Consider the following 27,602-nt stretch of genomic DNA (forward strand, 5'->3'; position numbering starts at 1 on the left):
TTTCATCTCGCATGCTACAAGGTGCAAGTGCTGTAACACTTCCTCTCTTTCTAGTCAGTTGTTTGTTTGTTTGTTTGTTTGTTTTTTACTATCTAACAGCACATGAAGATTCATTTCTACTTTTTAAATGACCCAAAAGTTCTCATGTGGGTCCTACTGGGTCGTACTCTGTTACCCACTCACCCAACTTTCATTGTGTTTCATCTGGCACTTTCCTGAGCACAAACAGAAAACTCACTCCCATTGTCAGTCAGCACCCCCATCTGGCGCTTTCACAATTTCTCTTTTCTGAAATGCTTTCAAATTGGGTAAATTCACAAGTGTATCACCACAGAAGCAGTAAAGGTGATCTCCATCAGACATAAGCCCAAACGCCTCCTTCTCTGCCCAGGATTTTGTATGGAACTGGGTACCCAGCCTGAACACAGGGGCACTGAGGGCCTCTAAAGGCAACGAGTCCCAGCCTTGCAAAAGCAAACCAGCATTCGTGCAGGGTGAGCCAAGTCTGCATGCAGAGGCACGTAGAAGGAAAACAGCTTTGCATGCATCCAAAAGCAGTGGGGGAAACGGTGTTAACATCTAACTCAGCAAGGGCTTTGTCTTGCTCCTTGTAGCTGTTGGCCATCACAAGAGAGCAGCATTTTGCAGACAAATCTGCATCAGCGACACCAAGAGAGCAGTGCCAAAGCTCTCTCTTCCTTACCCCAGCATCCCTGGGTGGCTACATGGCACAGCAGCACTGGGCTTGGGGACTGAGCAGCACTACAGTAATAGCTGTGTCTGAGCATTCAAGTGTCCTTTATTTGGCTAGATAAACCTGCACAGCCTGTGTGTGAGTGGTGCATAACAAGGTCAGGTTCAGGAAATGGGACACTCAAAATGTTGGGTCTGTTCTTCCCTTTTGCGTGCTGTCATAGTGAGAAAATGTGGCTTTATGTAACCATCAGTTTGGAGTCAAAGGTGATGTTTATGCTGTACAACTTTCTTAGCTACAGCTGCAGCCAAAGTAACGCTACTCTTCTGCCTCCTTTTACTACTTACTGATACAGAGGTTCTTTGTGAGCAGAGTATGAGAGATAATTTGTACAAAAAGCACCAAGCACAACCACCGCCTGTTTGGACAAAGCCTCTGAAAAACTGAAGCACACACCCCAAGTATTCTGCTATATCCAAGCAAAATATAACCATATTTCTGTAAGAGTGCAGCTGCTGATATTACATATTTATGGTAAAAAACAGTAAGAAGTAAAGGACAGGCAGAGCTCCAGCTGTTCTCAGGAAATGGGATTTCTACATGGACGAGTACACCGCTCAGGGACCATGGAAAGAAATCCCTGGGCACTCAGAGCAGAAGTTTAAACCAGAATGTGTTTTGATTAGATAAAGCTATTCAGAATGCCTAAAAAGTTGTGAATTTTGCTACAGCAAAATGAAAGAAATATGACTTCATGTCACTGTGATGCGATAAAGAAGTTACATGAAACAGGCTACAGAACCGAGATTACAGAGGTTACTTCTGGGTCATATAGATGAATGAATGAATGAGTGAGTTAATTAGGGTATGATATCAAACTGTGCTTCAGAGCAGCTTTTGGGAGCTGTTCCCCCGGCCGTATTCTATTAGGTTAAACCCCACTTGCCTCTTCAAAAAGGTGTTTTGTGCACAGTGGCTTTGGTTTATACAGGCATGCTCCCCCAAACAACTTTGGGAGACATGGGGAGGTGCCAAACTCACACTGCCACTGAGACCATAAAAGACAAAATGCTGGGGAAAATACTGTGGTGATGGGAGCGCTGCCTTGGGACAGTCAACACTGAGGGCAGCTTTTGCCTCCTTTTGCCATTTGTCTTCATTATTCTCCTGCTTAAAGTCAACATTGTGCTCATTTATCTCTTGCTTCCCAATACTGATTTCTTGCTTTTACCCAGCTGGCAACTGTGCTGAAACCTTCCCTCAGGGAGTGCTAAGGCTTTCCAGCCAGGAACTGCTGGGGTAGCATTTGGCTACAGAAATATCTCACCAGGTGGGAGTAGAGAGCAGTTTGGCAACTAGCAGGCAAAGGGCTTTTTTTTTTTTTTTTTTTTTTAGCATTTCTTCGAAACACGTAAAGTTGAAAAAGTCACACAAGCAGAAGGAAAAGGGCAGTGGTGTAACAGAGCCTTTAAGAAGCCCCTATGAATCCCTTGTGAAGCTCTGGCTGACACTGACACTAGTCCTCTGAATGCAGAGATCCCACACATCGTAGAGGAAAGGAGAATGGTTCTGGGTGGAGGGAGATGGGTTTCAAGAGAAGCAGTGAGAAGGGGAAGTCTTGTGGTCACTCCTTTTTTATGAGGGCTCAGCAGAACTTGTTTTAGCATTGCTGTCACTCTCCTCTCCTGCTCACCTTGTCTTGTTGCTGGAACAGGGCTTCTCCAAAGCCAAAAAGGCCACGTACCTAGAGGAGCTCTGGCTTTTTAACTGTTTATTATTTATTTTAGTGCCATATGAAGAATACTGTAAATTCTGATGTTTCTGTGAAAAATAAAAGATTTGAAAAGGAACTAAGAAAAATCAAGACAGACAGTCTTTCTTTAGCTCAGCATGAGAAAATTCCTAGAAACCTGCGTGGTTCTTGGTTCTGTAGAAACATAAGGTTCTGTTGTGTTTAGTGCAAGTTGTGCATCAAAGCTTCTTTTCTGTCATTTAGGATTCTGAGTTAGAATTAGTTTTTCATTTGTACAGGTTTCCCTGTCATGCAAGAAAAACCTTGACCATTCCACTGAAAGATGATTCAAACATTACTGCTAACAAAATGTACACATCCACCTGCAGCCCTTCCAAGGTTCACACTGCTTCAGGTGTGGGGGCTTAAAGGTTGGATCAGATGATCTTAGAGTTCTTTTCCAACCTAAATGATTCTATGAATAGAGAGAGATTACAGCAGGAGTCCCACCTGACTACCTATTCTTCAAGTAGGAACCAAATCCTGACCATTTTCCCCCTGAAGAAGGTGCTACAAACAAACAAAAAAAAAAAACAACAAAAAAAAACATTGCATTTTTGTTTTTCCTATGGCATATTTAAAGAAAAGAATATATGAAATTGTATATATTCAGCTTAACAGAATACAAAAAATGGCAAGCTGTTGACTGCTGCTCATGAGAAAAGCCATGCTTCTAGGAAACTTATTACCAAGGATAAGAACATCTGCTTTAGAAAAAGGGGGGAAAAAGACAACCATACTCAGGCGTAGTTTCCAAACCCACACACAAAAGGAGTCTGAAAAGAGTGGGCTTTAGATGCAAAGATTATGTTTTTTTCTCTTCATTGAATGGCAGTGATCCAGAGAGCTCCAATGCACAGTTTTTCTGTTGCAGCACTTCATAAATTAAAGTGAAATTCTGCCTGAGAAGTTATGGACATTATTTGTAAAGCACATTCGGGATCGCAAGTCATTTAAATGTTAAACTACTGGCTTGCCTCCAGCAAAGGTTGCTTTATTCCTTCATAGGGAAGGCTTCATATCAGCAAGTAGGAGACCATGATTTTAACACTTCATCGTAGTCTGGTTCTCTATTTCAGTTTCCTGAAAGTTTTTCAGTTAAAAAAAAAAAAAAAAAAGGTAATAAATAGATTGAAAGTTAATAAACCATATTACCTCTAAAAACACACATCAATTTGGGGACCAATCAATATTCTCACAAAATTTTGAAGTGTGCCATAGCATTAAAAAGAAAACTTTTGTCTGCTGCCTGCGTTTTAGGAACTTCATGTGGCTTGAACATCAGTATCTGTTTGAACTCCTTCAGAAAACCCACTTCACTAACCTCCTGTTGCCATTTGCTGCGATCCATGTCACTTATTTCTTCTTTAACATGTTTTCTTCTATAACCTGTTTTGATACCACAGCTTTTCACTGCAAAGAAAAGGTTTTGCTCAGGAGCCTCACAACATGCCTCCACATGGGAACTTTGCCCAAACTAAAAACCAAACCAAAATAAGCCATGAGATTTTTTTTTCACTACAGCTTTTTTTTTTTTTTTTTTTTTTTTTTGGTGAGAAGCCCGTTTGACCTTCTAATTCTGCCACCCCTCAACCTTCAAGCTTCTGGCGTACTCAGAACAGGCCTCGCTATTATAGCTTTCAACAAGGGTTGCTCAAACTCTTTTCAGCCTGCTTTATCTGTCTTGCCACAGTTTTGAACTCTTTGCTCTTGGTCACGCTTTCAGCCTTCTTACAGCATAAGCAAGATTTTGTATAGGAACTAGGGAAGAAGAAACTGAACAGAGGCAAGCCCTCAAAAACAATTAAGAAAATAGACAGTGGACACTGAGAAGAATTTTCTGGGTAGGGAGAAACATCACTTTTCAGGGTAGCCTCTTGGGTACCAAACTGGTAGCCAAACTCTATGGGTAGCCAAACTGATTGGCTTCTACAAAACTGGGTTCTAAAATACACTATGAGCCTCACTGCAGCACACCTCCCACCCTGCAAGCTCAATGTGAAAGCACTGCTTCTCCTCCTGAGGAGAAACCAGTGCCTGAAGCCTTCAGGAGAGATCCTGCTAGGTGCCCCCAGGAATCCTGCTTTAACAACCCTTATCCCTTCAGGCTATGCACATTAGAAGAATACCAACAATTGCACAGATTTAATTGCAAGTCCACAGGAAAAGAAATGAGAAAATCCACAACACTCTGCTATAGAAATGGCTCATTCCCAGGCACGGGGAAGCATTTACTCAACCCAACAGCACTAACACTTCTGTGGAAATGAGAAGCTGTTTCCACACATACACCACCCCAGAGAACTGACAAATGCAGATAAGCGATCGGATACAAGGTATTTCATACCTACCTCACTGATCTTCCCCCTGGACTGCAATTTTTAAAAACTTTTAAAAGATCTCTTGTAGAAAATGCTACAAAAGAACAAAAAACCTATCTAGAGTAACAGGCATCAGCTTTCATCTTTAGGTATGTCCCCATATGAAAAAATTGCTTCACCAATACAGAACTTGTTCCATTCTTTTTCCCATTTTGGAAAATTAAGAGTCCTAAGGATCTGGCTTTTGTTCTTCTTCGCAGGAGGACGGCAACAAACATGACTGACTACACGAGTAGGCTGTCCGATGAAAATTTAGATGAACGTCTTGGTAAGAATGTCTTCCTGCTGCTGCTGGTGGAGGGTTCCAATGCCAACTGCTGGGGCTGGTAAAGGAGGTCTACTCACAAGAGCGAGCTGAAATTAGAGCCAGTAGGAAAAGATTAGTGAAGCACAAACATAGCGCCATATCTTGAGGTTCTCTGATGCCACAGTGATACCTATTGTCAGATACTGGGCAGTTCCAGTTGGAGGTGCTGCAGGAAGTTTTCCTTCATCTCCCTGCGACTACAGTTCCAAGACCATTACAGTGTTCAATCTGCCACAGCAAACAGCAGCTTCAGATTCTCCTCCTGCTCGCTGTGGCACCTTAAGCATGTTGTTTCCTACCTGGGATCTTTCATCACCCTGCCTACTTAGACTAAACAGTAAAAGAAAGCTCCAGACCTGTTCATCACTAGTAAACAGTGCTATAAAAAGCCTAAGTAGCTAAAATTAGAACACACATTCAAGTTTAGGCACTAGGTTAGGATTTATGTGTTAGGTTTTACACGTAAGCATCACAGAATTTTGCAGTCAAGAATAACTTTGAAGTTCATTTTAAAGACCAGAGCACCATGGGGACATCTTACCTTAACCCCCAGCTGCTTTTCAAACCGTGGTGACACAAAGGACCATGGACCCATGTTCTGTGGTTCTTCCTGACTCCAGGTGAAGACTAAAGGAAGGAAAATGGTACATTAGAAGCACACGTTTATCTTTTCAGTAGCTCAAGAAAGCTATGTTTTTCTGTTGTAGCACCTCTGACTTTTTTGCCTTGGTACTTTCTTTGAAATGAATTCTTATGAGACTGAATTCATTACAAGTCATCGCTTGCTGCAGTCAAACTAAAAGCATGTCCACCATTAGGGCACGCTGTGGGTACGCTCTTCTATTTTACCATCATTTTCAAATAATACTTAAAGGACTGGGTAGAAAAGATCAACGCAAAAATGTCCCATACGGTTCACTCTGATTTTCAGCAGTGGTTTAGAGAAGCTAACAATAGCAGAGACAAACTCTTTTAGCACACATGGCAAACACCTGTATTATCCCACTCCAGAAACACCAGATATATGGGGGGAAGAGCAAAGAGGAAAATACCACTACAGCTCTTCACCCTAAAAGGCAAGCAACAGATTTAGTTTAGAATTTCAAAGAGGTCAGAAAGAAAAAGGTAAAAATCTTGCTTACCTTTGGCACGGTTGTATTTGTTCAACTCTTGCTGTAGAGCTTCCAGGGGGAAAGGACAGAGTTCTTCCAGTCTCAAAATAGCTACGTTGTGCTGTTTGTCTCCTAGCGTCTCCCTTTGCTTCACCAAAGCGTAGTAATGTTTACCAGAACAGAGCACCACTTGGGTGACACTAAAGAAAAATAGGAGCGTTTCCAAGTTTAGTGTTTCACAGAAACTCTCTGCCTAACATTTTCACACCTTTCATAAAAGCAACCAGCCAAACTTTAAAGATGATGTACAAATTGAGTTGTACGAAGCTGAACTGCTACCCTAGACCATCTTTTCTTTTTTTGTCTTCCTTTCCATCCCACTCCCTGACAAACTAGCTGAGAAACTAACCTGTGGGCACAGTAGGCCAGGGCCCAAATGTCCTGTTTCTTCAGCTTTAACTCAGCCTTTTAACTATCTAAAATTAAATTCTTCATCTAAGTTAGTTATCTGTGCTCTCTCTGTAGAGAATAGAACAGAGTGGGAGAGAAGCGCCTCCAGAGGACAATTCTCTCCCATGCCTAAGAGCAACTGCCTTCGGGAGATACGCAATTGTTTACAGTTATCAGAGAGGTCTTAGCTGTCTGAGCTTAATGGACAAAGGCAAAGAGAGAAACCTCACCCTTTGTGCCTCACTGCTCCTCTTAAAAAACAAAGATGCTAAGACACTTCCAGCCTTGTGATTACACAACTAGGAGAGGGAACAGATAAGAACATTAGGAGGGAAAAATATAAATTGCCCTTTGTGAACGGGGTTCTCCAAATTCATATCTTAAAGGAGGGAGATAATACACACACAAAGATTTGTTATTGCCCTAACTTCACTTCATCAGCTCAAGCGGCCTGACAGCAGAACAAAAATTCTTCTTCTCTTCACAGAACAGCTGCTCCCAGTGACTGCTAGCTACCAGCCATGGTTCACAACAGCATCCATCAGATTAGTAACTCTGATCACAGCCTCTCACTGGAGGCAAGGGCTGCAATCCTCAACACTTTATTATTATGAAGACAGGTATGATAACTACCAACAGGCAAGCAGAAGAAAGGGAGGGAAACAAGTAAAACCCTAAGTCACTCCCCATACAGATACTTCCCCCCTAAAAAAGTCACATCTTTCACAACACCTCAGCCTTGAGCTATTAGGTAGAAGAGAGGGACAAGACTTCCTTTCTGAGCTTCCCTTGTAGGAAAGTAGAGCTACCTTTTAGGATCTACTGAGGAGTCACCAATGACAGGTTTGAACGTTGTCCTTGGAGCCATTTCTTCAAAACTTGACACAGCAGCCTAAATGGGGGAGAGTCAGAAGTTACCAAAACTTGGTCCCTTTTCTCTCTGGCCCTGTCTGGGACAAGGTTTTGGTAAGTAAAAGATACATTCACTCTCCCCTCCCATTCCCACTCCCACAGGTGAAAGACAGAACGGTAAGATTCTGAAGAACACCACTGGACCCAGAATCACTCTTACTTCAAGCTCACCGCCACCCAGCTTTAGTCCTCAACCTACCCTGCCCCTAACAGGCAAAACCCCATTGATTTCACCCCAAAACCGAGAGAGGAGAACACAGAGGAAAAGCAAAGAGAAAGAGAACACAGAACAGGAGGAAAAAGAAAAAGGAAGTTTTCCAGCTTACAGGGAGCCTGAGTAGCACTTTGGGAGAGGCAACAATGAGAGGTTTCCTGAAGTTCCGGACCATTTGCCGCCGGAGTAAATGGAAATACTGAGCTGGGGTGGTGGGATGCACAATCGACATGTTCACCTGGTCCCCATCAACTCCTTCTTCTGAGCTGTCACACATCTAAGGGGAACACAGCAATAACTTATCAAGAAAGAATTAGTGAGCCAAATATACAGGAGTTTAAGCCATAAGACATGCTTACTGGTGTAACAATGGGAGAAAAGTATCTCAATTCAAATGCTGACAGCAAGGGAAAAGCAATTTCAGAGAAATGGCTTTACCATTTACCTGGTAATACTGTATCTGAAGGCCTCCTTCAACTACATCATAACCAAGGCATGCCAGTTCTTCTAACAGTGGACAGTCATGACAATTTCATCAGAATGGCAGCACCCCTAAAGATGCTCCAAGCTCTTCCCTAAGCCATTACTCAATCAAAAAGGCTTTCATTTACTTACTACAGTCACAATGGCATAACAACAGATTTTATTTTTTTTTTTGCAAAAATGTGCCACAAATTTACTTACTGCTATTTAATAGCGCCCAGTGTTCTGCTTGTACAGTCTGTGCAGTGGGAACATCGTAAGTGGCTTGCACAGGCGGGTGGCTGCCCATTTACAATGCCAACCCCAGAACGCTTTCTCTAAGAAGTGCCCATTAAAGGTCTGCTACTTGCAATACAGCAATTCTGTCTTGCTACTGGACTCATTCTGCGGTACAGCACATTGCTGAAGAGCAGCAATCAGAAAAGTGACAGCAGGCAGTACTGAAGCACACCCCACCAGGGACATTTGCAGAGGGCACAGGGCCTTTGCAAACACTGAAAATCTCATTACAAAATTTCATGTTACCACACACATGGTTGGGCAGGTGACAGAGATCTAAGAGAAACAACAAGCATCTATTATTACAAAGTTCAACCAGAATCTTGCAGCAGAGCTGCTGTGGTAGTATTTAAACCAATGCTGCTTCCTCACCACTTGTAGACCTGCATGTCTGTCCCCTTTCTTCCTCTACTTTCAGCCCAGCCCATTTCTATGGTGAGATCCTGGTAAGTCTCCAGCTTCTGAAGTCAGTAGCATGTACATCAGGAACATGGTATTTTGTGGCAAGACTCCCAGAGCACTGTTTGCCAGTGCTGTGATGGGGAATACGTGAGTGTGAGAAGGGAGGTGAGGAGGGGTACCTGCAGGAAACGTTCCATCCGGCAGGATGAGTGCTCAGGGCCTGCACCATCGTAGCCATGGGGAAGAAGAATTACTATCCCACTCTGCAGGAGCCATTTGGCCTCCCCTAAAACAAACAATGAGAAAGAAGGAAAAATGATTTCAACAGAACATAAAGCCCCTGAACAGTCATTACTTTGCATGAACCACTGGGGACGATAAGAGTATGGCTGATTTCCACATCATTAAGTACAAACCAGAAACATGCTGTTGTGTTTAGCTGTGAGATTCACAGCTGTGAAACAGCATGCATAAGATGATCTGATGTTTCTGAAATTGTCATGAAACTTTGGGCTTTCAGGGCTCTTAAGGCTTCATGTTGAGCAGTGAAAGTTTTAGAACTTACTCGGAAACATCACCACATTATGAGAAAATCCTCTTAATGGCACTGTTATTAACAGGCATCCACAAAATTCTTCTCCTCAATATGAAAGCTCCTAACCATAACTCATGGCATCTTTTCTGTATACCTTGTCATTTAGTCCTGTGCAGGTATGAAGCAGGCAGCAGCCCATCAGCCAGTCCTGCCTAACACAGCAATGCCAGCCACAAGTGAGCTCCCCTGGGCTCTGTCAAAGCCCCTGCACTATTTAAGAGATTACAGTCAAATCCAGGAGGTAATTCATGAGAATGGGTGGGATAAGAGGGCCTCTTGCAATTACCATCTGTGGTTACAGAGTGAACATAGAGGCCTAACTGAAACTAGATGCCAATACTCTGGACTCTTACACTCAAGGAACCCCACTTCAGAAATCCATCTTAGCATTTGCTCAGCCTGTTTCAACCCCGAAAGGTCTTTTTGCAACATCTGAGCATTCGGAAAATGTGCAAAAGTCAAACTGAGACGTTGGTTTTAGCACTTTTTTTTCCTGTTTGTTTTTAAATCATCACTAATTTCTTTCTATATTGCTTCAGGAACTTTTCATATGCCTCATGAAGGAACAGTACATCCTAAGAAGCTATTAAAAATATATGCACACTGTAAAATAAATAGGGGGAAGCGGGAAGAAAGGTCATAAACATAATCAACTGTGCTTTCAGAATAACTTTTCTGTCAAGGATGAGGTCTCTCATTTTAGACGGACTGTCTTCAGAGAAAATCTGCACTGAAGTTGGGATCAAGTAGGCAAGCTCACAAGACTTATTGAGAAAACAATTCTTTTTCTCAACACATTGCCCTTTTACTTTAAAGCTAAAGGATTTTCTAAAACTATACTGGCTACAAATGATTTATTGCAAACATATGAATTAGCTCCTTGTACACTCACCTCCAGAGATGAAAGTGTCAAATATTATCTGGGCTCCATTAAAGAAGTCTCCAAATTGAGCTTCCCAAATTGGCAGTAACTTAGGGCTCTCAATACTCATTCCATATTCAAAACCAAGCACAGCTTCTTCAGACAAGGGACTGTTACTCACCTAACAGAAAGGAAATTGTTGGGAGGGGCAGGTGAGAGAGATGACAACCCAGGGCAAAGAACCTTTGGAACCAGGCACATCAGTGCTAGGCACACTGAGGACATGCACTCCTAAACGCAATTCACGGTCACCTCTCTTTTGCTTTTGAAGGAAGGCACTGAGGGAAGAAAAATAATAGGTGATCTCTCAAGGAAAGGCAGAACCCCTTGTTAAAGAGGGTAACTAACCATGCACAACTATCAACTTGCTACAGGAAAGCACAAATCAGTCATCTGCCTTTAGCTAGGCTCTCCTTAACCCACAATCAGGTGGGTTTTATGCCTCCGTATCTGGGCTTTGTCAGAATATACAGATTACGTACATGTGCCTCAGCAGTTTTAAAATCTGCACTCTTTCAGCACAACTTGAAGAACATTGTCTTGTGGACCGCAGAACCTACCTCGAGGAAACCCTTCTGGTCTGGGGACATATGATTCAGAGGAATGTAGGTATCATCTGTTTCTTGGCAAACTAACATCGCGTGTCGCTGGCTAAAGGTTCCTCTGCCGACGTCCTGTCCACTTAGTCTGACATTAAACCCTTGCCAAGCAATAAGCAGAACATTGGATTAGTTTATCATACAATAAAAGACATGCAGGACAGTAACTTCCTGGATTTCTCCTCATCAGCAAAATCAAATCTGAGTGGGAATTCTTAACCACCACCAGCTCCATCTCACAGAGATGCTCACACATCTCATTTCTCCTCTTCGCAGCCAAAAATTATTTTGGGTTAAGCGTTTGTAACTACACAGTTTGCTGAAGCAAACCGCAAAATATGTGCATCCTGTACCCCATGTAAACTGAAACACGAATTCAGACTAGAGAAGGAGGAAATTAATCACAGCATGAAACACTATAAAAGGTAAGCATGTGGGAGGCCCAACTGATGCCACATGCATTGCTCATGTGCACAGCACTGAGCACCAGCTTTTCGAGGGGATGGGAGGGAGCAACAATTCTTTGAAGAAATTTAGTAGCCAATCTACAAGTATTGGTGACATACAGGACTCACACTTATGTTCCCTTGCTACCATGCAAATACAAATTGTCAAATTTACTCAGCATATCAATCTTTGGGCTTAGAAACACCTAAAAAGCTTAATGTTATACTTTACAGACGTCAAAGCAAAAAATAATTCATTGTTTGCTGTCTAGTTACCTCTTACCTTGGCACAGCAAAGAACCAAACGCTAAAGTTTCAGCTGTTGCCCAGTCCAGCTTTTTTCCTTCCTCCATTTTTTGAACTCTTGACTAAAAAAGTAAGTAAGAAGGAAAGGTTACTATTTTGCCTTCTTCCATCTTTATGCATCGTTGTGGCACAGATCAGTATTAGAAGTTAGGAAAACAAATGCTGTAGAGAGAAATACTATTTTTCCAGCAGCCAATTTTGGTTGGTTTGATTTGGAATACATGCACGAACTGCAGAAGGCTGCCCCTGCAGACCACAAAACCATGTATAACCCATTTGTTCACTAACCAGTCAACAAACTTTAGATTGACAGATTAGATCTTAGTCTTGAAATACTAAAAAGTCTTAGCAGAGCAGAGAGCAGGCTACTGACAGACTTGGTGTAGTGCTGAAAGACACCAGGTGTAAGTATTTCAGTCTCCAGAATTCTCTATCTGCAGAATTGCAGATGAATGATAACACCCAGACTTCCCGCTGGGGCTGGGAAGGCAAGAACCAGCCTTCTGAAATATTCAGCTCATGGCTTCTCTACAGCTGTCGACCAGACGCCAGCCCATGGTCATCATTCATCAAAGTGAAACATTCATAAACCCAAACCAATCCAGTTATTGCACAAAATCTTATGACTCAAACACAGTGACTTTCAAACTTGGCCAAATGTGTACACAAGTTTATATATAAACACATACATCACTGGCTTTACACACTGCATACACTGTTACCAATCTCCTGATTCTTTTTTTTTTTTTTTTAAGTACTTACAATAACGAAGTTTAGATGATATTTGTAAGAACATTGTTAGAACAACAAACTGTATTTTTTACATGTTTCTTCTTCATTATATCAAAATATTGTTAAAATAACAAGTTAAATATATGGTCAGATATGAGGGAGAACGTATTTTTCTTCGAACATAAAAGAAGAATTGCGTAACAGCAGCCTTGAAAAAGAGAACAAGCTGTTTTTCCTAGAGAAGATTGTGCTGTTCTTTAACTGGCAGCCTTGTCAGTTAAAGAGTTTTTCCCTGGAACGGGTCATACCTTTAAACAACAGGACTAGAAACATCCTGACCTGTGCATAAGTCTTCAGGAGATGGCTGTGCATCTGGAGTTCTTCTGGCACCTCTACAGACTTGATTCCAATAAACTGCAGAAGTGGTATAGGCATTCCTGTGTCCCAGGTGGTGATTTTAGCAGAAGGCTCGACCAAACCTTTCCAGTGAGCCTGCAGGTTGGTAGGAGGTGGACTGTACAAAGTCATGTTGGCAAGGTGATCGCTCAGTTTAGAATAGTAGGTCGTCTTTATCTCAGACACTTCAACCTCAGTCATGAGCCCAGCAGCTACTAGGTGTTCTGCATACGTGTCTGGGATACTCTTACGGGATCTGTGGGCGAGGGAATCAAACACCAGAGACATTAAGCCTGAAAAGTGTCACTGCAGAACAGGGAAATGCCACCATACTATTGTCAGGTACCAAGGAAAACTAAAATAAATTACCACCTAGTGTATTATACTAATCTGGGTCAAGTTTTCTTTCCTGGCAGTTCCAGTAAGGTAACAATTCTCCTGGATTCATACTTTACAGTCCTTTCTTTAAGAAAGTGCCTGCAGTTGGCAGCTGCAGGTAAAAGTAAGTCCAGAAAAAAAATCTCTCATTCAGGCTGGCTCTGTGCTATTATGTATTGTTCTTTAGGCAAACTGACAGTGGAATTTCACAATTAGCTGAGAATCAACGCACCTGATTCCATAAATGCTCCACATAAAATACCAGAATTCATTGGCCAGTATTTTTCTTTGGGGATCAAGATGGAATCTGACTGTATTTAAATGCTTGTAAAGATGAGGCTCCATGGAACCAGCAGGACCAGGCAAGGACACAACACACATTGTGTGTAGTTTCCTCCAAATTCTCCCACACAATCTACCTTTCCCTCTGGCACACAGTAAGCAACTTTGCCTTCTGATTAACAGCAGTCATGAACCTGAAATTCAAGGGCTATATGCAAGATTGGTCTCCAAGAGGCATCAAGCTGCATATCAGAGAACCACGACCAGCGGTTATCTTTATTCTTGTGCCATTATCAGACAGGGGCTGCTATCAGTGTAGCTACACTTATATTAAGACTTGTCAGTATGGCAAAGGATCATCATTACACAAAGACTATTGCAGTAGTGAACAAAACTGAGCTGATGTAGAAGAAAGCATGTTTGGGGTTCCCCCAGCAGGTGGTGGTACCCTTACCTGATGATTTTGTACATGCTGGGGTTGGTGAAGAATGGCTCATCAAGTTCATTGTGGCCCCACTGCCTGTAGCACAGCAAGTCCACTATCACATCCCTGCGGAACTGGCGCTGGTACTCGACTGCCAGCCGCGTGGCACGGACAACTTCTTCAGGATCATCCCCGTTTACGTGGATAACTGCACATCCAACGATTTTACCTGCCCAGGGATGCAAAACGTAGTCACAGCAATCACACCCAACCCCTTCCAGAGTAATGGAAACAGATATAATGCATGTGTACAGCACTTAACAAAAAGAAACCTATAAAACATGCTTTTTGTGATGACAGTTGGGATAAGGAGTCTTCCCAGAAGGTGCAATTGGCTCAACCTGTTGTATTTGTCCCAGTTTCAACACGAATTCTTTACCAGCACTAAACTCCCATTAGATTTTCTACACAAAGTCCTTAATTCTTCTTAATCTGAATGGAAGTATTCAGGAAATGGGAAAGAAGTATTTGACTGCATCTTTCAAACAAAAACAGTTTTGTTTCCTTGTTATCCTAAGCTATAAACTACTACCACAGACCCATCCAGGTGACAAAATCTTTTTGCTAGTTAGTGGTCATTCAAACCATTGCCACCCCAGGCACGAAGAAAATTCTCACTAAAGGGAATGCTGCAGAATTCACACATCTTAACACCCTTCCCTGTATTTTGGATGCAAACATTCTCAGCAATGCTCCTCTTGTGTTTTCTCTGCCCAAATTCAAGTAAACTAAGATGCTTCTGTCACTCTACCACTTCTGACCAATATCCTATTTCCTCCTGAACCCCATATGGGTAACACACCCCTCAATAACCAGGTAAGAAGAAAGAAAAACTAAGGATGGAGAAAAAACAGACAAAAACTCCCCACAAAATCAGCCCACAGAAAAACTCCTAATATATGCTATATACCTTAACAGATTCATTGAAATCTAGCTGTTCATTTTGATGAAGCCATAAGAAAAACAGGTGATATTATACTTCATATATATATACACACACTAGGTTATTCTCAATTCTACGAGACTTACACAAAGGAAATAACTACTACGCCTGTGGTTTTGCTGATTGCAATATCTGTTTATCACCAAGAAAGATCAGCCCAAAGCAAAAGGCTTTCTAAGATTAAGCTTCGAAGTGGCATGAGCCTCCCAATTAAATGATTAATAACATTAATCATGGCCTTTCAATTAAAAGCTCAACAAGTTCACCTGACAATAAATAAAACAAGAAAATGAAGGAGTAGCTGAGTAATAAGTCTTACTCAGAGAAAAAAAAAAAAGGTGGGAATAGTTTTCATTATATTTAAAAAGATATATTGAAAATACATCTATTACACATTTCACCACAATACATTTTTAAAAGCTGCCAATTACATGGCAGAAATTTAAAGACTTCACCTAAATTTCGCAAATATTTTATAACATTCTGTAAAAGCATGACAGGATTTTCCCTTGACAATTAGCCTTTGCCCTGGAATAGATGGGGAAGGGCATATTTTTAGAACTTGAATTTCTGCTAGTAGGAGGCAATAATCAATAATAATTTGAATTGATACTCTATTATCAAAAGGCGCATAGATTATTATAATTCTCTAGGGTTGATAGCACTTGATACGAAAAGCCCATTGCAATAGCATGCCACGGGAACCCACTGGTGTTAAAAAGCCTTCCTTACACAAGAGGCAATTTTCTTTCTGATTCAACCTATACATACCAATATCACTACAGTAGAGTGATGATCTTCCTCGCTCTGGAGGAGTGGTATAACCCAGCTGGTTATTAACAATCAGGTGGATGCTCCCCCCAACTCTGAAATGCGGTAGATTAGAGAGGGTCAGCGTTTCAGGAACAATGCCTTGCCCAGAGAAAGCAGCATCGCCATGAACCTACGATAGGGAAGAAGATGGAAAAATCTCATTAGAGAACACAGGAGGAATAGAAAAATCAACAAACAGTAACTCTGGATTAGGATTTGCTACTCTCTTTGCTATATAGCAGTAAGCCAAGACTTATACCTACTCCTGCCATAACAAATAGAGACAAGAACAGATACTTTAGGAAAAATGTGTGTAAGAAACTCCAAAAAAGAGAGTATGAAGCAATTCCAGTAGGCATAAGAAGACTTACTTCAACAGTACCGTGGTAAAATGACAAAATTCTAAACCTTCCTGTGCATTTTTCAACCTTGTTGATAGCTCTTCTCCAAACTCATTTAATTTAAAAGAAGGCTAGCAGTGGTAGTCTAAATGGTTTAAATGCAAAACTGGTCTGCGAGGAAAGACACATGTGGCTCTCAATGCAAGGTATTAAAATAAGTACTTTCGAAATCTAGGAAGTGGAATTGTTTGAAGACCAATATTATCATGTATGTCACCTAAAAATCCTCCTTCCTTCTCCTCCTCTTTCTTCATAAAGCAGATCCTAATTCTTCATATTCTACATTAATTCAGTTTTGTTTGATATTTTTATATACACCATTTCTGTTCAAATGCTAGTCTAGGAAGTCTTATAAAGGTGAGTTAGAAGTTGTGAGCAAAATACCTGCAGGCAAATAACTTTGTCTCCAGGCTGTGCAGAGCTCTCTGGGGAGTAATCTCCGTCAAGCAGAGACTGCTGCCTTCCTCGCGTCTTGCCCACGGCCACCGGATTGATTGCTTCTAAATGCGAGGGGTTAGGGAGCAAGGTGACATGCACAGGCCTGTGTGAACCAAAGTCAAGATCCACAGAAGATGTCAGGTGGGAGAGCACATCCCCAATGGCCGGTGAATTCTCTGGAAACTCACTCAAACCACGCATCTTACGGAACATGAGCTGCATGGAAAAAAAAAAAAAAAAAAAAAACCTTGGTTAAATCCCCTTTCCAATTCACAGACACAATAAAAGAAAAACATTTCCAGGATCATATGCTTTCCTACTCCTGAAACAGCATGTTTGCTTAAGATACCAGCACAAAAAAGAACTTTATTACAGTTCTTTTGCCAGTCTCTCAGGGAGATGTGGCAGAGGTACTGACAGGAGCAGAACACCCTCTCACAAAGGTAACTTTGATTGCTCCAGCATTCGCAGCAAGACAAATTTTGGGGTTATTCATTCATTGCAAATAAACCAGGCACATAGCAACTGCCAATAGATCTCTTACCTCAGGTGGAAGCTGAAGTAAGCCCGTGAGCAGGTTAAGTCTCCCACGATGGGGCATGCCAAGGATGATGTCTGTCACGCCACTGTACGCACACATCTTGAACAGCTCGTGGAAGAAACCCATCATACTCTCTGCTCCTTCGCCACCATATCGCTTCACTGTGGCAAACTTTGTGGCTAAGAAGCGATCAAACTCCTGTTAAAAACAGAAGAACTTCAGTATTATGCTATGCCAAGCAGTATTCTGTTCATAAAATTGAAATATCATTTATTTTTGTACCTGGACAAACCTAAGCATACCACTTGAAAGTCCCAGCTCATTCTCCACCACCCCAAGCTAAGACCAGAAGCCATGATGTCTACATATGCTTTTCTCCTTTTAGGTAGAACAAACGTTGGATTGAGGGCTAAAGCTGCTCTAACACAGAAGGAGGCGGATACAAAACTACATGAGAGCAATTTACCAATTTCTTAACAGTTTACCTGGCTTAAGTGAAAATTAAGGAACAGTAATGTAAGTAATTTTACAGTAAAACAATGGTAAAATAAGTAATTTTACAGCAGAAGTCTTAACTATCCTGAGATATCAAGTGCTAGAGAAGCAGTGTTTCACTGATTACATTAGACACAATCTTTAGTACATAGGTACAAGAATTCTTGAAAGAAGGAAAATAAAGGAATCTGTATTTCCTGTATTTTCCTTTCACTCCTCCCACTTCCCTATTCCTAGACAGCTCTCTTAAGTGACAAAGTTTTGGAAGCAATCGAAGTGTCTGCAGTGTTTTGCAACTGAAGACTGAAAATAAACGAAGACTGTAACTGAGAAGGGAAGACTGAGTCACAGCCAAAGATCCAAGCCAACTCCTGAACACCTTCTAGTTAAGCAACATTTAATTCTAAAGAACATATACAAAACTGATCACACACGGAAGCATTTTTCCTGACAGTTAAAATTCTATACTCTAAGTACAGTTCTGGTCATACTGAAGGTAATATGGGATTCCTCAGGGTCCTGATGTCACTTTTCACCCTCCTGTGTCATAACAAATTCTTTTAATTGCCCAAGAGGCAAAAAAAAAAAAAAGAGATGTGTCATATACTTCTGTTTAGTCATTTGTTTATATTACATTTAACACTCCATACACTTGTAAAACTGGCAACATGGACACCTTCAGAGATCCTGCTCTTCTACCTTTCCATCCCTCTAGATAACACAGGGAGAGGGAAGGAGAAAACTGAACTTTTGCACAGTAAAGAAATATTTGTCTCTGCACACTTTGCAAGTACATAAATCTTTTACTTCATTACAGAATGTACCGGATACATGTTCCTCTGCTGAAAAGCAGCAAACTTACCACAACTACATGGCTAAACCCTCAGTACAACTCTGTTTTGTTCTCCCAAACTCCTGACAAACACTGTGCTTTAAAGCTAGTAAAACAGATGGAGTAAAGCTATAGCTGAGGGTGAAAGGAGAACACAGAGCACAAAATTTCATGGAGTTGTGCCCAACCTTGTGTTCCAACCAGGAACTTTTAATATACACTGTCAAATCACTAGTTGGAAAGAGTCCCACTTTCTAAGACTGATTACTCTCAGGTTTGCAGGGTCATTACTTGTGTCTCCAGATGTCAAGGAATATATATTGTCTGTGAGACACATTCATGTAATGTATGTTCTAATTAGTTCTAAGAGCCTTTGGAGTTTGGATCTCGTTGGAAATATTTTTCTCCAAATAATTTCCAAATAAATCAATGCAAATCAAAAAGCATTGCTCTATGTTTCAATAATGGCTGCAAAGTAAATTCAGCAATGACTCCCAGTGAAGATTCCTGCATTTATGCATTGCACTTTTTGGGGCAAAACCTTGTTCTTCTTCTTCTTGGACCCTGTCAAACCTTTTAGGGTAGTGATTCTTCTTTTCCTGAGCAGATAATGTCCAGAGCAGCAGGGGATCCAAAACAGACTCTGCAACTCTGTTAGAATCAAATAATAGTTAACAAGGTACCTGGGACTCCAACATCAGTTTGCACAAGTGCTTTTTCTCTTCAGTTGTAAACGCTTCTTGTTTTAACTCTTCAAACCTTTTAGCAAACCATTTTCTCTCCTCCGAGGTTGGAAGCTGGCTTGTTTCTATGGAAATATGCCCGCAGTATATATGGTCAAGGTAAGCCAATACATCCTCCAGGGAGGCCTCTTCTTTTCCCATGTTCAGAAGCCCTGGTCAAAAATAAATGTTATTAAGTCACTTGTGGGGAGATGGGGGGAAGCACTAAGAAATAACCTGACATCTTGCAATTACATTAAGATTTTGAGAGTACAAATTCGTGTCCTCATTTCCTTTCCTTCATTTAAATTAAAAATTCAAGAAAAAAATTATAAGCACACTTGAGTGTTATTAACAGGAGGGTCTCATGCTTATTTGCAAGGTGCTCAAAATGTCCTGAATGAGTTTAATGTGGATGACACCGAGTGACTGTTTTTGAGACTGGTATAGCATTCATTTTGTTGCTCTGAGAGATGAATCCCAATCCTATGTGCATCAGAAGCAGTAAATGCCTATTTCGTAGATGGAGAAAATATAGCATGGAGAGAGACCCTCATTTTGTCAAGGCCACAGTAAGAGTCAAAGATCTGAGAAAAGACAAATCTTGACTTCTACACAGTGCCATGACAGCTTCACTACACAGTCAAAAATATGCTAAATTGTAAAATGCTACAGAAATTAATGTACAACCTCAGCAGTTTTAAGTACAATTAAAATTTTTCATGGTTACTGAAGATGCTAGGAGGTAACCATTCATTACACAATGATTTGTGCAAACATGTAAGTAGGTTGAAGTTAATAGCCTTTTGTCCAACAATACATTACTGATTGAACTGCTCTTCAGTATTTGGCTGGCCTGCAAAGTACGCAGCCTCTCAATAAACCAGCCAGGAGAAAAACTTGCTGCAATAAGGCTGCAGACTTACCTGTGGTAATGAGAGGGCCTTGAAGAACTTCTGTCAACTCTCGGATTTCAGGTACCATATTCATAACAGCTTGGCCAGCACACAGTGGGTTTATTTTGGCTGCTTTGTGGCCATGTTCAGAGTACGCAGTTATTAACCGAGCAAGAGCATGGTCAACTAAACACAAAAAGAAAGCAGAATGGTATAGCACATGCTCATATTTAATCCATTTACAGTACCAGCAGAGGAGCACTCTGTCCATCGATAACCACCAAGCTTTGAGCTGGAAAGGTTTTTCCTAAGCAGGTTTTTAACCTTATCACCCCACAAGAGCTCCTATCATCAAACTGCTGTATCTGCTTATTTATCAGATTTTCAAGCAAGTTTACATTTCCTTCATGGCTGCCCCTGTACACATATGGAAAGCTACTTCATTTTGCTTCTAGTCTCTTTATGGTGATGGCTACATCCAACTTGAGAAAGGTAAGGTACCAGTGTGCAAAGTCCTATTTCCTGAGCTGACTTGATCATAACACTTATGCTACCCTGTTCCTTGCTGGGATGATGGGAAGATAGGGTCTTGATAATAATTCAGTTCCTAAAGCTTAAAAAGCCTGTGTCTGCAGGAGCCACTAGCCAACGGCATGTGCCCATGCTGAGTCAAACATACCAGACATTCAAATACGCGAACATACCTTTTATCAAATATATATTCAATAAAATACATAGCACACAGAATCAGCTACAAATGAATTATCTTATACTGGATTATAATTTTTTATGATGTGTTTCTAGCGTGGTCTGTTATCCCTGATAAAGACACAGTGCTGACAGTATCCAGGTGCGAAGTTTTTCGTTTTCCAAAACCATGTAATTTCAGAGCAAGAGTATTTCACAAAGTTGTTTCTTTGCTCTCTGTATTTCAGCTGCTGGCACTGGTTCAGCCGCTCCGCTCCTGTAGTCGGGGCCTTCAAACAGGTTGCTCCCTCAATGCTTACAGCAAGGAAGACATTTAGAAGCAATTTTAAAACGTGGCATAAAAATATATTAACGCTTCCCTTCCTTCATGAGGAGACTTAATTCACATCAGTCTCCTTAGCAGTTAATGCAGGGACAATGCTTCTACGGCAGCTTTCTGCTCAAAATTATTTTTCTGTGCTATAAAAGTGGGCTAAAAGCATCACAATCACTGCTAGAGAAGAGAATTACATGTAGTTAGCTACTTTAAGCCCAATATATATTAATATAAAAGACTTAAGGCATATGACACTGGTACTTTTATGAGCAAGAAAATCTCTCCGGGAGCACATTTACTCGACTAAGGTGATTTTGGCAGTCCGTGCAGCCCAAGCACAATTATTTCTGCCCATGGAGTTTGGCAAGGTATCAGCACGCTTCACGGGGAACCGAAGAAAACAACTTTGTGATAAGGACTCGAGCTGCTCACAGACAGCCGTCGGCAGGGCAGGTAACAGAAAAACTGCCTCAGGACAAGGAAAAACAGCCCCAAGCCCCCTAAAGCTTTCAGAGAGATGTGTTGGCTCGGCAAGGCTGAGAAGAATGAAATGAAATAAAAATAATAAAAAGAAATAAAATGAAATAAAATAATAAAATGAGATGAAAAATGATGAAGTGAAATGAAAAATAATGAAGTAAAAAAAATTAAATGAAGTAAAAAATGAAAAAGTGAAATAAAGTAAAGAATGAGATTAAAAATTAAATTGAGGTAAAATGATAAAGTGTGAAAAAAATGAGGTAAAATGAGGTAAAATAAAAATTAAAATAATAAAATGAAACAAAATTACATAAAAACGGTGAAATAAAATGAAATAACGTGAAATAAAATAAAAACGAATAGAATTAAATAAAAATTAATAAAACGAATTGAAAAACAAAGAAACAAAGTGAAATAAAATAAGAAATGGAAAAAAAAAAAACAAGAACCAAACCAAGCCAAGCCCGCCCCAGCCGCGGTCCCCCCGCACCGCCTGCGCCCCCCGCTCGCCGCCCTCCCCTCAGCCCGGTGCCGCGGGAGGGCTGCGGGCTCCCCCTCCCCGGACCTGCTCCGCCGCTCTCCCCGGCTCTCCGGGGCTCCGCCGAGCTCTCCCCAGCCGCCTTTCGAGGCCTGTAGCCGTACACACCGCGCTCCGTGCGGTACCAGCGCCGCAGCCCGGCCCGCCACGGCCAGCCCCACACGGCGCTGCCCGCCCGGCCCGCAGCCGCCATGGCCTCCGCTAACAGCGGGCTGCCCGCAGCCAACCGCCCGCCTCGCCGCCGCCACCGCCCCCGGGCTCGGCGGGGAGGAGCCCGGAGCCGCCCGCCCCGAGCACTGAGGGAGCCCGGGGGCTGGGGGAGAGGCAGGGAGCGGAGCCTGGTGGTGTGCAGCCGGCGGAGGGGGGGGAGGTTTTCCGCCCGTTTTCTGCCCTGTGGGTCGGGGGCAGGCACGCTGTGGTTGCAACTGAGTTCAGTGGTCACCAAAGAGGGGCTTGGAGTGGAAGGTTTGAGCTCCTCAGGGTGTTGCTGCAAGGGTTTTCAGGCGTGTTTGTGTCACAGAATCACAGAATTGCCTAGGTTGGAAGAGACCTCCAAGATCACTGAGTCCAACCTCTGACCTAACACTAACCAGTCCTCCACTAAACCATATCCCTAAGCTCTACATCTTAATGTCTTTTAAAGACCTCCAGGGAGGTGACTCCACTTCCCTGCAATGCCTAACAACCCTCTCAGTAAAGGAGTTCTTCCAAATAGCCAACCTAAACCTCCCCTGGTGCAACTTCAGCCTGTTCCCCCTCATCCTTCCAGTCAGTATCCCAGGACCGTTATCGATTTCCAGATGTTAACTACGGCACTTGAAAGACCATGTAAAGTGAAAAACGAGAAATAAAAGACCAAAATGGCCCATTACATATTTTAGGTACTGCAGGCAGCTTTTCTCCTTTGTGCATTCAATCTGATTCCTGAGGTGATCTCCCCTGTGTATTTTGTGATTCCTTAGGTCATCTCTGTGTGATCAGTCTGACTCCTCAGGTGATCTCTGTGTGTTCAGTTTAATTCTTTAGGTGATCTCCTCTGTATATTCACTCTGATTCCACAGGTGATCTCTGTGTTCAGTCCGATTCCTTAGGTGTTCTCTGTGTGTTCAGTCTCCTTCTGCCCCCTTAGGTGACTTCAGAAACACATCCCAGTATCCTGGAATTCCCTGTTAAAATGCCACGGTGGGTTCAGTATCAAAGTTTAACCCCGTGCATTTGTTACGCTGGATTGTGATTAGACTGGCAAAAGACACATTAACATCACCGCCTCTGGAAAACCTACCAAAAAATACAAGAGCTGAGGAGAACTGAGGTTTGAACAAAACCTAAAAGCTTCGTGTAAGCTTTGTGTGAGTGCAGGCCAGAGGCAGGAGAGGCGCCGGCTTGGCTGTGCCTGTGGAAATAAGATAACCGAGCCTGCTTTTTAGATTGCCTGCGCAACAGGGAAATCAAATCGAAGAGAGCATTTCTTTCTTCAAATCAAACAGTGGCTACGTGCTGTTGGAACAGGTGGAACTGGATTTTGCAACCAAATGGGTTGTGACACCACAGCTGGCCAGGGATCTTACGCTATTTACAGTTCCTGGATGGGGGCCGCTTCGCTTCCTTGCAGGTGGGATGGTTGGTTTGGTGCAGGTTTGTAAAAGCCAGTCTGGGAGGGCAAAAAAAGGGAACGAGCTTCAAAGCTGCAAAGAAAACCAAAAGCTACTGCCATAGAAAGACAGATGACACCACAACAGAATAAAGGATATGGTTTTTAGTATCGATTTTTAGTGTACATTAGGATAAAGAAACCGTCATTTTGTAGAGAGGCAGAAAATTCCGATGTAGTTTAATAATTTTCTGCACTAGGGAAAACCCACAAATGTTGCAGACGGATGATGAAATACTTTTCCACAGTCCCTAAGCAAATAGCAGGTATCAGCGTGGTTTTGCGTCGAAGCAGATAAAGAGCTAGTTGAGTATTTCTCAATTAACACCGATACACATGGGGCTGAACATTAAAAATCTTCCAGAGCTATGAAAGACCAAATTCGGCGGTTCAGCCACACAATCTGGATCCCAGAGGAGTAATAAAATATTTGCATATATAAGGGTTTACTTACTGCCTTAATCAAGTCTAAGTGTGAGTTTATGGAATATATATCTCATCAAGTCTATCTGTTGAGTTGTGTGTTGGTTTTGTTTATTTGTTTGTGATTAAAAATTAAAATTAAAGATGTAAAGTGCTTTACAGACTTTTGCCAGCATAACCGTCTTGTCTGAGACGTGATTACCTGTGGGAAAAGTCTTGCTGTAACTATATCTAGGGTAATAAAAGAGAGGCTCTGTTGACTTTGGCTCATGTCTTAAGTGTCAGAAGATGGTACCCGTGCCAGCAGAAACACCACTGCTAAGTCCATGTGCTCTGGCTCCTCAACGGGACTGTTCTGGCCTGATTCTGCCAGCAGAGGCAGAGAGGCTGCCTGAGAGAAGGCTCCTGTATGAGGCTGATTCAGTTCTACCTCATGTCTTGGTTAAGAAAATTAGAAATATTTCAAAAGCAATGTGCAAAATAGAGGTGACTACCTAGCAGACTAATCTTGCAACATTTTAAATAGAAAATCATCATCAGATGGGTGCTTTTTAAAGGAATGGCACTTTAGTATTTCTATCAACCCCAAAATTTCCCATAGAGTATACCCTGACAAGGTTTGTCAGCTGGAGTTAAATGGTGAAGAGAGGTTATCTTGACTCCGAATGCTAAACTGGACTGGATGTAAGCAAATGTGATTTAACAGGATCAGACATATGTTTGTACACCTTGAAAAAGTATGCGTACCAAAATGTAGCTCCTTTCCAGGAAACAGTGACTATAAATAATCGCAAAAAATCACAGGAATAAAACAGATGGATCTGAAAAAGTTATGTGAATATCAGCTCACTTGGCAAAAAAAGATAATTTTCTGTATTTGGCTACAAGGCAAATACTGAACACACCTACAGATTCTACATAAGGCCAGTACTTGGCATGAGTGCGATTACTCTCTGAACGGTGTGCATGTTTGGTGCCAGTAATTGAAGAAACATACTGAAAAAGTCAGGAAGAGCTTCAAGAATTAAAAAACTGAAAGACACACTTTACATCTGAAATTTAGGTAATGAGATCCACATGGATTTATTTTTTATTTTTTTAGGTAAATTACTAGGAAAACCTGATCAGTATTTAAGCAGCCACAAATGAAACAGATACTTGATAAGAAAAAGCTTTCTGATCTATCAAAGGTAAAACGGTGTTTACGTGCAGTGCCTTTACCAAAGAGAGTTCCAACAAGTTGTAGCTGTGGCTGGTGTGATGTAAATACAGAAGGTACAACTGTTTCAAAATTTTAGTGATCATGCTTTTTATTCATGCTAGAAAAGGTGGCAATACCATTCTTCAAAATAAAAGAAACCAACATTTCTTGATGTAAGGCCACTGAACCTGCAATTTAGCCCTAATATACTGCTGAGTCTACCTTTTTAAAACCATAACAGAAAAGCTGCATTCAGAGGCATCCACTCACAGGCTATGGTATTGGTGTTGTTCCAAAAACACCAATATGTTTGCAGATGTCCTCCCCTTTTAACCCATCTTTTCACCATTTAGCACATCACATGGATCTTCCCCATTCTAGCAAATCAGTCTAAGCAACCCAGTAACCATCTTGGGAGGCAAATGAAATCTCTGTGCCGCAAAAACACTTGAACGATCAATGTAAATAAGAAGCATGACTTCACCCCTTCAAATATTCATAAACTTTTCCAGATGGAGATTTTCAGATGTGTCTGCAAAATGAGGCATGAACAGCAGGAGGAGAGCTCTTTCCTGGAAAAAAACCTGTCCAGCCCCATACTGGCTGGCAGAGTACACCAAAAACTGAGTCGGTAAGCAGTCTTGTATTTGGGCTGCCTCTTCCCTGTGAATAAAGTGGGTTTAACAGATGAATAATCTTATTTTGGACTGCTTCTTTGCCTCTTCCTTGTGACTGAGAGTGGGTTTAACAGTGCAATAATCTCATTTTGTCCCTCGAGGCCTGGCTCACATGTTGCGACCAGGTGTTTGCGTGCTCACCCTAAGCCTGGAGGAGCACAAACACCTCACTGCACCTAAGTGATGGCTCACAGGAGCCAGAGTACTTGGGCCCTTCAGTACCAGGACATGGAGGCCCTAGAAGATGTTAGGAGAAGGGCTACGAAGCTGGTGAAGGGCCTGGAGCACAAGTCCTGTGAGGAGCGGCTGAGGGCACTGGGGGTGTTTGGTCTGGAGAAGAGGAGGCTCAGGGCAACCTTATTCCTTTCTGCAATTGCCTGAAAGGAAGGTGTGGGGAGCTGGGGGTCGGCCTCTTCTCACAGGTAACCACTGATAGGACCAGAGGGAATGGCCTCAAGTTGTGCCAGGAGAGGTTCAGGTTGGCAATGAGGAGCCATTTCTGCTCAGCAAGAGCAGTCAGGCACTGGGACGGGTTGCCCAGGGAGGTGGTGGAGTCACCGTCCCTGGGGGTGTTCAAGGAGAGGTTGGACGTGGTGCTTGGGGACACGGTTTGGTGGTGACAGTGGTGATAGGGGGGTGGGTGGACCAGGTGATCTTTTCCAACATTAATGACTTTGTGATTCTATGAAAATAAACACCTGAGTGCTTAAGCAACTGGATTTTAACCCCAAAATCAACACTTACTGAGGCTGGACCGTGCCAGGGGTTTCAGGCGGGGCTAATTCGGGGCCGCCTCACAGCCAGGGCTGTACGGGACACACGTTGTGAGGGAATTTGGGGTTTTCTTCCCCAAAATTTCCTGTGGCAGAGGGCAGGCGTTCCCCTAGCCTCAAGAAACAGCAGAGTTTTCCGTCCGCCCGGGCAGCGTGACGCGATGTGAGGCCGCACGGGCGAAAACCGTCACGGTGGTGACGTCACGCGGCACCACACAGCGGTGACGTCACGCGGCACCACACAGCGGTGACGTCACGCGGCACCACACGACGCCCCCCCCCCCCCCCTTCCCTCAGCCACTTCCGCCTCCGCACCCCGCCGGTAACCCGAGCACGGCCGCCCTCGTTCAGGCCCTCACCTGGGGCTGCCCCGCGCGCTGCCTGTCTCTCTGCCGCCACCAACCTCCCTCCGCCGAGCCTTAAGTGGCGGCCAAAAGGGCGAGCGTCGAGCCGCCGCCCTTATCCTTTATTTATCAGCTGGGCGGCGAGGGGAGAGCGGCGGGGCTCGGCCCGGGAAGCTCCGCTTCGCCTCAGGCAGCGCGGAGGGCGGCCGCGGGCACGGAGAGCGGCGTGAGGGGAGAGGGGGCC

The 27,602-nt window shown here is 42.6% G+C and overlaps 1 protein-coding gene across 1 annotated transcript; it reads right to left on the bottom strand.

Moving 5' to 3' along the window:
• Positions 1–4,612: 4,612 nt before the first annotated feature.
• DHTKD1 (dehydrogenase E1 and transketolase domain containing 1) lies at positions 4,613–22,521 on the bottom strand. The gene is made up of 17 exons (XM_084282454.1): positions 22,317–22,521; positions 20,278–20,433; positions 19,313–19,524; positions 17,306–17,500; positions 16,708–16,977; positions 15,881–16,052; positions 14,137–14,335; positions 12,966–13,278; positions 11,872–11,956; positions 11,104–11,243; positions 10,514–10,664; positions 9,206–9,312; positions 7,975–8,139; positions 7,546–7,628; positions 6,317–6,486; positions 5,716–5,801; positions 4,613–5,221 (listed from the first exon to the last, which is right to left on the bottom strand). Exons 1-17 carry the CDS (start codon positions 22,480–22,482, stop codon positions 5,120–5,122), a joined length of 2,772 nt encoding a protein of 923 aa, XP_084138580.1. The 5' UTR covers positions 22,483–22,521; the 3' UTR covers positions 4,613–5,119.
• Between the last annotated feature and the right edge of the window lie 5,081 nt (positions 22,522–27,602).

This window comes from Netta rufina (genome assembly GCF_964035555.1).
Source record: "Netta rufina genome assembly, chromosome: 1".
NCBI lineage: Eukaryota > Metazoa > Chordata > Aves > Anseriformes > Anatidae > Netta > Netta rufina.

Coding starts and splice junctions, on each gene's coding strand:
- DHTKD1 (XM_084282454.1), bottom strand. CDS start 22,482: ATGGCGGCTGCGGGCCGGGCGGGCAGCGCCGTGTGGGGCTGGCCGTGG. Junction 7,629..7,974: donor AAGTGCTACTCAGGCTCCCT/GTAAGCTGGAAA, acceptor TCCCCCATTTAG/GCTGCTGTGTCAAGTTTTGA. Junction 6,487..7,545: donor TCCTCAGTAGATCCTAAAAG/GTAGCTCTACTT, acceptor ATTTTTCTTTAG/TGTCACCCAAGTGGTGCTCT.